The sequence below is a fragment of the Lupinus angustifolius genome, unplaced genomic scaffold, assembly GCF_001865875.1.
Source record: "Lupinus angustifolius cultivar Tanjil unplaced genomic scaffold, LupAngTanjil_v1.0 Scaffold_332, whole genome shotgun sequence".
Taxonomy (NCBI): domain Eukaryota; kingdom Viridiplantae; phylum Streptophyta; class Magnoliopsida; order Fabales; family Fabaceae; genus Lupinus; species Lupinus angustifolius.
The window spans coordinates 20,498-31,135 of NW_017727750.1; the positions used below are offsets into that span (position 1 = coordinate 20,498).

Below are 10,638 nucleotides of genomic sequence, written 5' to 3' on the forward strand. Positions count from 1 at the left end.
GATATTGGTTTGTCATCATCAAAAAGGGGGAGATTGTGAAGAAGATCTTTGCTCCTGACCTTGGCACGGTTTTGATGAAGACACCAACATCACCAAAAAGAAGAAAAGGAAGAATACTTATGAAGACAAAGAAGAATAAAGCTTCAAGAAAATTAGATTAAGTCTCTATAGGTACTTCTATCCTAAAACTCCTAGTTATGTAAAGTAGTAATGATCAAACTATTTTTAAAGAATAATTAAACACTTTAAAAATACTTACAAAAAAATTTGAAAAGATGTGTAACGGGTTACTTCATTCAAGTAACAAGTTACATGTGAGAGAAAAAGAGTTATCCAACTTAAAACTATTGAGAGCAATCCATTACTGCATTTGAGTAACAAATTACCAGTTTTACAAAAGTTGAGTAACCGATTACCCAAGTGGTGTAATCGATTACTCAAATTTGAATTTAAAAATTAAGTGGACAATATGTTTAGGTAATCGATTATCCAATGTTAGTAACCGATTACTGAGGACTGTTGAATGAGATTTCAGATTTCAAAATGAAATGGTTTCACTCCAAACAACTCCTACACTTTCAGAAAGGCACCTTGGGTGATTGGAAAGCCTATTTAAAGGCATTAGAACTCACAATGAAAACAACTCTTTCACACTTTTCTCACAACTTTCCTACACTTTTCTGAAATAATTTTCTGCACTTCTAAGCAACTTGAACTCAAACTTTTACAGCTATTTTTCTGAGATGCTTGAAGTAAAGTGTTTCAAAGTTTTGTAAACTTAAAAGAGAATTATTACTAAGCATATAAAAAGAGTTGATTGGATTGCAAGTGTTATTATATTTAATACTTGTAAAGGCAATCCAAAGTCATCATTGAAATTCTTCATTCATTGTAATTACTTTCTTTCACGGGGTGTGAATAGAAAGGGAATATTGTAATTTGGAAAAGTGTTTTCCAAGGGTATATGTATTAGTGAGTGTGTAAGGTACATAGAGATCTCGGGGTGAGATATTGTAATTACAACTCTTAATATTTAGTGGAAAATCTCTTGTGCTGCAAGAGTACTGGACGTAGCCTTCGGTGGATAAGAAGGTGAACCAGTATAAAATCCTTGTGTACTCTCCTTTCCCTTTCCTCTTTACTTTATACTTGTTTATTTTCTGCAATATTATCTGTTGCACATTAACTATTACATTTTGCAGAAAAAGTTACTATAATTTTAAGTCAACTAATTCACCCCCCTCTTAGTTATAATCTTGTTCTTACAAATAGTTCCTAAAAAATTATATTAATCATTCAAATAATATTCATGCAATATGGTATTACATGTAAGCATGTTTTTGGAGGTAACTTTCTTCATAGGAAGAATTTATAGGCATGTCAAAGAACCCTTACAAAATAATAGCCTACATTAAATGGCAACCCTTATGGTAAGTACTTTTATCAATTTCACTAAAAAAGAAAAAAAAACTAGATCTATTATGTTGAAGTTGATTTGCTTTAATTATATTTAGAGTTTATTGTGGAATAGCAATATAAAGTTTTTAATACCTTATATTAGTGTTTCATTATTCATATAAATTACTTTTATTATAACAGTCACTAGCCATCCTTTCACTCATATCCAATTTTCTTTTATAATTTGTAATTTTAAAAGTTAGACTTCCTTGGTGCTATGGAAGTTTTTGAGGATATGGAATGAAAAAGGTAAGTTTCTTATTCTGTTCCATTTTATTGGCTCCATCTCAAATTGAAAAGGGAGCAATTTTGACAATTTGGAAGAGTTTTATTACATTCAATCAATAAAACAATTTCCAAACCATGATAACAAATATTATCATCCTCTTGACACTAATTGATGGCCACAAATATCAAAATAGTATTTTTCAATTTTTTTATCCAGCAATAAATTTCATAAAAATAAAATAAAGAGAAGTTAGAACAAGTGGTATTATTATTCATGTAGTCAAAAACAAAACAACCAAGGATACAATTCGAAGGATGCATTATCCACTCCGCAAAAGAGTAGTTGAAGGTAGGATAGCAGACTGTAAGAAAATTAAGTCTAAAACCTCATTTACTTGGAACCTAGAGTTTTCAAATATAATATGTTGGAACTTGCTTTGTTGAAATTCATTATTAGTGAGAACTTCTAGGTGTAAAATCTAAAAAAACTCACAAGTCCCACATAGGAGAGGGGAGAAACTTGATAAAAAATCTCATGTTATAAATAGAAGTCTCCTCCCATCATATTTTTTTGCCCCAAGTTGAATGCGCTTTAATTTAACTTTTTCTTTCTCCCACATATTTTCCGCCAGCACATTTCTGGAAAACTTGTCCCCCTTTCATTTCGTGATACTTAGAGTTGGCAAATACAACTATATTGTGTGTATTCCGAGAATTGACACAAGTAGCCATATTGTCGGTATTTCACGAATTGGCACAAGTAGTCATATTGTGAGTATTTCGAGAATTAGCACTAGTAGTCATATTTTAGATCGAGTTCCATTTCTTTACTCTAAGAGAAGATGAGTAATATCACATATGAATGAGAAATTATTACATGACCCATAATTAATTGTTCTAATCAAATCTTCATGATTGATGATATATTAATTATTTAAAATTAGATAAATTTATTTTAAACAATAGTATATATGTGTTTGAGATTATAGGTTACACCATATAATAATTTCTCATATTTCAACGATGCATCTCAACCTCCAATAATTTCTTTATATGCATATTCTCTATATTTAATTTTTTTTATTAATACAAATGATACAAAACTTGCATATGTAAGAGGTTGTTATCATAGATGAACCACCTCAGAATCTAACTTACCCATCAAAATTACACATTTTAATTAAACATGTTCATGATGTATCACAGGTCATGAGAGTATGAGATGATATACGACCAAGTAATCTTACTCTCTATATCAATAATTACTTTTGCATGTAATAAATTGTTTTAGAAGTATCCTACATTAAGTGCTCATAATTTTAAGTGAATATACCCTGATTAAAATTTACTCTTTAACATAATCGAATATATAACATTGATGAAACTTTTTTACTAGTGTCGCGCCCCGATTTTCGGCTGCACGATTTTATTAGAGTCGCCACTATATTTTATGGTTAAAAATGTAGAAAATTCTTTTAAGTTCAATTACTTTGGGTTTTAGGATTTTTGTATCCAGGTTCGGGAGTCGGTTACAAGGTAGGGACGGTATTAGCACCCTACCCACCTTAGGTAGTACCCTTCACTCAAATATATGACTTTATATTATTATTTTTTATTATTAAATTATCTAGTTAATTAATTAATTATTAAAATGAACAAATTTTTTATTTGTATTATTGTGCCTTACAAGATTGACCTTGGTCCTACATATTCCTCTTTTAGTTAAGAAATCAATACTACGTAGTTCTTTAGTAAAAAACATTTGTTGGTTGACAAATTTTATTAATGAAAATTTTTATTTTTGTGTATTATGAAAAAAAAAACGTTTTAATTAGTTATTAATTTACTTGAAAATGGTTTTGTTTGGATTTTGGGAGTTAATCAAATGAAAGGAAGCGGCATAGCGCGACCTTTCAAAGATGAGTTGAGAAGAAAAAAGCCTCCAAGACAACATTCTCTCCATCTTTGATTAATTCCTAAAATTATTTCATTATTATAAAGTTTACCTTCTAGAAAGACATTTTCCCAAATCAAATAATTTCATTGATGGTTATAGTAAAAGAGTCTAATTATTTTTATTGTTAGTTTTTTTTTAAAAAGCAAGGTGCAAGAGCACCAAAATGTATAGATGAAGAGTGTTACAAGAAGAAGGCAATAAGCATGTTACAAGTTCCGGAATCTATAATTCGGGAGATCATGCCTATTCCTAGCAAACTCCTCAATTATGAATGTAGGAGTAGAGTTCCAAATAGAGTTAGTTTGAGAGGAGATACCAAATGAGGCCAGTTTGTTGGCACAAGTGTTACCTTCTCTAAATATGTGAGAAATTTTGAAGTTCATTTGAGAAATCTAAGATTTACATATTTGCCAATTGTTGGAAAGTTTCCAAGGGGCATTAGAATTACCACTGAAAATAGCTAAAACAAGCATAGAGTCACTCTCAAGCCAAAGGTTTAGCCAACCCTTTCGAAAAGCTATGTCCACCGCATGGATTGCTGAATGAAGCTCAACATATATAGCATGTTGCACGTTCAGAAATTTGGCAAATGCATAGATGAAGCCAGCTTTAGAATCACGAAAAACACCTCCCCCACCAGCTGGACCAGGATGACCATGGACAGATCGATCAGTATTAACTTTTATCCAGTTCCAATGAGGAGGCTTCCAAAGAACTTCAATGTATATAGGAGCTTTACTAAGTTTGAGAGGAATATTGAAGAACTTTAGAGTTTGGAATTCATGAAGGCCTGCTGAAGCCACTACTGCAAAAGGATAAGAGCCGGAATAAGAAGTCTCCCTCTTGATTCTTGAGATTGCTTGGCTTGTAGATATTAGTTTGTCATCAAATCTATTCTGGTTCTTGCAGTACCAGATTGTATTGATGTTATGGACTACACAAGCTAAACTCACCTCTCTAAATTGACTCCCTTTAATAGCAACACAAACCTTAAGGATAGATGGAATAGAGTAAGAATTGATTTGGATTGAGAATGTGGCAAAAAACCAATTCCAAATACTTCTTGCAACAAAGCAGTTGAAAAATAGATGCTCTTTTGTTTCAACATTGCAGTTGCACAAGTTGCATCTAGAGGCTAACATACAACTTCTTTTTTGGAGATGATCATCTGTTGGCATTTCCCTATGAAACAATCTCCAAAATGTGAACGATTTAGAGGGAGGGATTGAAGAGGACCAAATAGGCTTACACCAGGAAAGCTTGACCCCAACTTTGTGCACAAAATCAAAAGAATCTCTGGAGGTCATAGAACCATCCATGGAGGGCATCGAAACCAATTTGTCCTGACCATCATGCCTCTTGTAAGAAGCCATATCATTGGAAAGAGAAGAGAAATTTATGTTTAACTCCCCTGGTATGATAGTTTTAGAATTCACATTGAAGTTTGCAATAGAGCCCTGAAGATTGGCATGAATGCCCATAAGAATGTTTAAAGTGTCCACCAGAGGCTCACCAAGCCAATTGTCTCTCCAAAAATTGACACTAAGGCCATCACCAACTAGCCAAATGGAATTCATGTCGGCTTCAAGCCAATTTTCTCAAATTCCAGGCCAGATTGAGGATTTAGAGTACTTAGGAGTGTTATAGCTTTTGCAATTGAACTTTAATCTGAAGAAGATTGCCCATTCCAAATTGGAAGTCTTGAGATCCCAGGTTAGCTTCAACAGAGCAGCCTTGTTTAAGCATTTGAATGATTTGATTCCAAGACCACCCTCATCCATGTGAGAACAAACCTTATGCCAAGCAACTATCACAAGCTTTTTGACACCAATGTCACCAGACCAGATGAAGTTCCTGACACAATTGTCAATCTGAGATAATAAGCTAAAAGGCCATTTGTAGACCTGAAAGCTGAAGGCAAGCATGCTTTGAATGATGGATCTTACAAGCTCAACTCTGCCCATTAAAGATAAAGATGCACCTTTCCAATTTGACAGTTTGTTAATGATTCTATCAGCTATAGGCTGCAAATGAAGCTTTTTAGGCTTGCCTTCGAAAAGAGGAATACCAAGATAGATGAAAGGGAGATTGCCTTGCACAAAACCATGAGTAGCAGAGATTGAAGAAATTATTTTGTGATTTGTAATGCTGGTATAGAATCTGCTTTTGCTAACATTGATTTGTTGGCCAGAAGCCATGGCATAATCCATCACAAGCTTCTTGAGACAAGTAAGGTTCCTTTTAATACCTTTATAGAAGATCAAGATGTCATCAGCAAAAAGAACATGACTAGGAGAGTGCAAGTTCTTAGGACCAGTGATGGTGGAGAGCTTATTATCCATGACTAGTTTAGTGATACCTCTGCTTAGAACCTCCTCAGCTAAGCAAAAGAGAATTGGGGATAAAGGATCCCCTTGTCTCACCCCCTGCAACAATTGAAAAAACCAATGTTGTGACCATTAACATTAATTGAGAGTTTGGTAGAGTGAAGGATTAGAGATAACCAATTAATGAAAGTTTGGTTAAAACCAAAAGCTTGCAGAGTTTGGAGGAGGAAGTTCCACTCAAGAGTGTCAAAAGCCTTTTTTATATCAAGCTTGATAGCTATGTTGCCTCCAAAAGCCTTGTGATCTAACATGTTAACAGCTTCAGAGGCAATGCAAATACAGTCTTTAATGCTTATGCCTTTGATAAAACCTCTTTGAGAAGAAGAGATGATCTTAGGAGCCACAACAGAGAGTCTAGAAGCTAGAACTTCGATAATAATTTTTAAATGAAAGTTGGCCAGAGCAATGGGCCTATAGTCCTCAATTCTCTCAGCACCCTGCATCCTAGGAATGAGGATCACATTATTGGAATTCAAGTTAGGCATCAACCATTTTTGTTGGAAGAATTGCCTCACTGAATTGCAAACATCCAGGCTGATGATATCCCAAAATTTTGTGTAAAAAGACCCACCATAACCATCAGGACTAGGGGCACTGTCCTCATTCATGTCAAAAACTGCACTCTATTTCCACATCAGTAGGAATAGAGGAGAGCATCAGGTTGTCAGCCTCATTAACTAGAGAAGGGATAACCTCCTGAATCAAATTGTTAGAGCTCACAAGATTAGGAGAAGCAAAGAGGTTAGTGTAATAATCAAGAACATGTGAGGCTATAGCATCATGATCAGTGAGTAGCTCATCTCTAGACTTAATCAGAGACATGGCTTTTGTAACATGCTTGATCTTAGCAATTTTATGAAAGTAGGCAGTGTTTTTGTCCCCATAGTTGTGCCAATTAATTCTACCCTATTCCTTCCAGAATATCTCCTCAATGACCAAAGTTTTTAGAAGCTCAGATTGAGCCAGGTCCTCTTGGTGGTAAAGATCAGAAGAAGGGCCAGATTCCCTTATGCAGTTTTGAATGTGCTCAACATTGTTTTTAGCCACAATAACCTTGTGGTGTATGTTACCAAACACAATTTTGTTCCAATATTTAAGCTCTTGCTTGAGAATTGTGAGCTTCTGAGCAAGGATATACATAGGGCAACCAAGGACTCTAGAGTGCCAAGTGTGACTCACCAATCTTCTGCAATCCTCAATTTGCAACCACATTTTATGGAATCTAAAAGAAGGAGGCCTAAAAGAATTAACATTCGAAAGGTTTAGCAGCAGAGGGTGATGATCTGAGGCCAACCTAGGTAGGGAGCAATAAGACACTTTGTTCAAATTATTGATCAAATCTTCATTGCATAAAGCTCTATCCGGTCTTCTTGCTGTATTTGCAGTCCCTAACCTTCTATTTGTCCAAGTGAATTTGGCACCAATAGTGGGAATGTTGATTAGCAAATTCTCATCAAAGAAGCTTTTCTACTCATTACAAGCAGTTCTATTAGGAAGATAGGGACCTCTACATTCATAAGCTCCCATAGCAGCATTAAAGTCTCCAATAAGACACCAAGGGCCATGTTGATTAACCATATCCTCATGAAGATCAGACCAGAGTCTTCTTCTAACTGCATAATTAGTATTAGCTTAAACCACACCCAGGAAGGATAACATGTTGTCCTTCATCACAGAAACAAAAAAATGCTGGGTGGAAGCCCTCATAACTGTAGGATCCATATCCAATTTGAAAAGACCCCAAAGAGAAGGGCTTAACCCAGGCCTCTCATTAGCAGCAAAGACCTTAATCCACCACATCAATGTGGATCATTGGTTCTGGAAGAAAAACCAAGTATGGTTTATTAGTAGTGCAATTTTTTTTCAAAACAAGTTTAGTTTTGGGATTGCCAAGACCCTTGCAATTCCAGTACAAAACTATCATTGATTAGATGTCAAGGAACCACCCCTTCGGGTATAATGAATTTTTTCAGCATTGCTTCTCCTTTTCAGCTTCTTTTTCTTAGACTTTCTAAGCACAGTTGTGAAGGTCTCCTCCTCTGAGCATTCCTCATCATTATCCCAAAGTTTGCCAATTATTCTCATATCATTGGCTGCAACAGGGTTAGCTATTTCTGCAGTTTCCGGAATTATGGCATTTCCACTATGATTTACCTCATTCTCCTCAACTGATGTAGGGATTCCTTCACTAGACCCTAGTGACTCAGTTATTTGATTCATATCTTTGGGTGATTCAGGTCTTACCATATCCACCAAGTTGTCATTTCTTTCAACCTCCAAGTCAATGACTAAATCACTGATTTTGATTTCCAGCTCACCTTTATCTATGTGAGGCGTATCATGTTCCTTTTCCACTTCCTCGGTAGGTGGTTTTCTCACCCTCTGCTTTCCTGTACCATCAGCTTTAGCATTGTTGTTCTTTCTACACTGAAATTCAGTATGACCAATAGCTTGACATTGATGACAAAAGGCTGGAAGATTCTCATACTCAATTGACACAAAGAAGGCAAAGATGTCTCTTTCCACCAATATATGATCAGAGAGATTGCTTTTTAGATCGAGCTCAACTAAAACCTTTGCAAAATGTCCAAATGTCCTGTTGTGGGTTGCTTCACCCAAGGATATTGGAGTTCCTATCCCTCATGCTATGGGGAACAAAATCCTGCGTTTCCAATACTCCTGGGGGAGGTTATGAATCTTCACCCAACATTGAGTGTGATATAGTTTTTGGAACGTAGGACTAAAGTCAGGGGTCTACAGGAAAATTCTCAGGAACTCCGGTTTCAAGTTCCAAGAGCCAATAGCGCAAATCATTCGCATGTCATCCAAAGAAGCAAAGGAGAACTAATAGAACCCTTTCCCTAGTGAAACCATAGACCATTTGCCAATCATATTCCATAATGTTACCAGTTTAGATCTTAGATCTGTAAACTTAAGAGGAGTGTCTTCTTTGGAAATTATCAACCTGCCATGGAGGTGAGTCTTGCATCTTTGAATACTTTCCTGATAATCTGCTTCATGGATCTTGATGAGTGAAAGTATAAATTATATTTATTGTAAATTAGTATTTGTTATTCATGTTGAGATTAATACTTTGTAATTAAATAGCTTAGACTTTAGGAAAATGATTTGGGCTTTGTATTGTGTATGCTTGGGCTTGTAGTTAAAACTTACTATAAATAGCAGATTAGTTGAATTGGTTGTTAATCAACAACTTGAACTTTCAACTATTAACATACACTATTCATCATCCTCTTTTCCCTCCAACTTCACTTATTTTCTTTACTCTTTTCTCAACATTCAAAGTCCAATTTCTAAGAGCCATGTAATCAAGGGCCTTGTGGTGGTGCCCACGACGGTCCAAGGAGATTCAGTGGCAGAGCTTACGGTGGAGAACAACAAGGATCAAAGAACCAAAACAAAATAAAGACAATGACAACCTCGAATGGATTTATAATGAATCTACCCGTTCTTAATGGGAAGAATTTTGATCACTGGAGCATTCAAATGAAAGCTATTTTTGGATTTCAAGAGTTTTTAGATGTTGTGCAACAAGGAGTTCAACAAATAGATGAGAACTCAAGTGAAGTTGAGAAATTAAAATTCAAAGATGCCAAGAAAAGAAATTGCAAGGAAATCTTCTTGATACACCAATGTGTGGATCATGCCAAGTTTGAAAACATCTCTCCTACAATATCTTCCAAGGAAGCTTGGGAAATCCTAGACAAATGCTATTCTGATGGAGTAAAGGTGAAGAAGGTGAGGTTGCAGATGTTACGCAACCAATATGATTTGCTACAACTGGAAGAGCAAGAAACAATAGAAGATTACTTCACAAGAATTCGTATCTTGACCAATGTAATGAGGAGCTGTGGAGAGAAAATACATGAACAAGTTGTTGTAGAAAAGATCCTTGGAACACTCTCTGGCAAGTTTGACCATGTTGTTATTGCAATTGAGGAATCAAAACATCATGAAAATTTCAAGATTGATGAGTTACAAGGCTCACTTGATGTAACACCGTGAATTTTCTATGAATGTTTTATTAATTATTTAATTTAACAATGATTAATTTTAGTAATTAATAGGTATTGAGTTAGACTAAACCGTAGTTTAGTGTTAGTCTTGCTTTTTGATTTCCTATTTTTTTGTAAATTTTCGTAATTTTATGTGACAGAAAGTTTTTGAGTTGTTGTCGGGCCCAAATTCGCCCGAATTCGGCCCAATAACGTGTTTTTGAGTTCTGTAACTCAGAATCAAATTCCAATTGTGCCATTGGCTTCGAAATATTATTTCGAGTCAAGATAGGAATCAAGTTTGTCCATAATGCATTTCTAATTATTTTTCACTCCGAATTCCATGTCTCGAAATTCTAACCGTAAACCGAAGTCGGGAGATTACATATTTCTAGACAAAAATAATCCGAAAATGTCCAGACACGATATTTATTGGGAAATTAAATCATCTCAATAAAGTTGGAAGTCATCATCTCATGAGTCACTTACTTGATACACAAGTAATGCAAAAGCTTCCAAAATCCCCTAAATCACTCAACAAATCCTCTCACTCCACCACCATTAGACACATCACCTATGCTAGTCTAAATCT

General features: G+C 35.1%; 1 protein-coding gene across 1 annotated transcript; it reads left to right on the forward strand.

The window, feature by feature from the left end:
* Nucleotides 1-9,462: 9,462 nt before the first annotated feature.
* LOC109341033 lies at nt 9,463-10,056 on the forward strand. The gene has a single exon (XM_019578822.1). It carries the CDS (start codon nt 9,463-9,465, stop codon nt 10,054-10,056), a length of 594 nt encoding a protein of 197 aa, XP_019434367.1.
* The last annotated feature ends 582 nt before the right edge of the window (nt 10,057-10,638 follow it).

Bases quoted from the DNA above. Each gene is read 5' to 3' on its own strand.
- LOC109341033 (XM_019578822.1), top strand. From the start codon at position 9,463: ATGACAACCTCGAATGGATTTATAATGAATCTACCCGTTCTTAATGGG.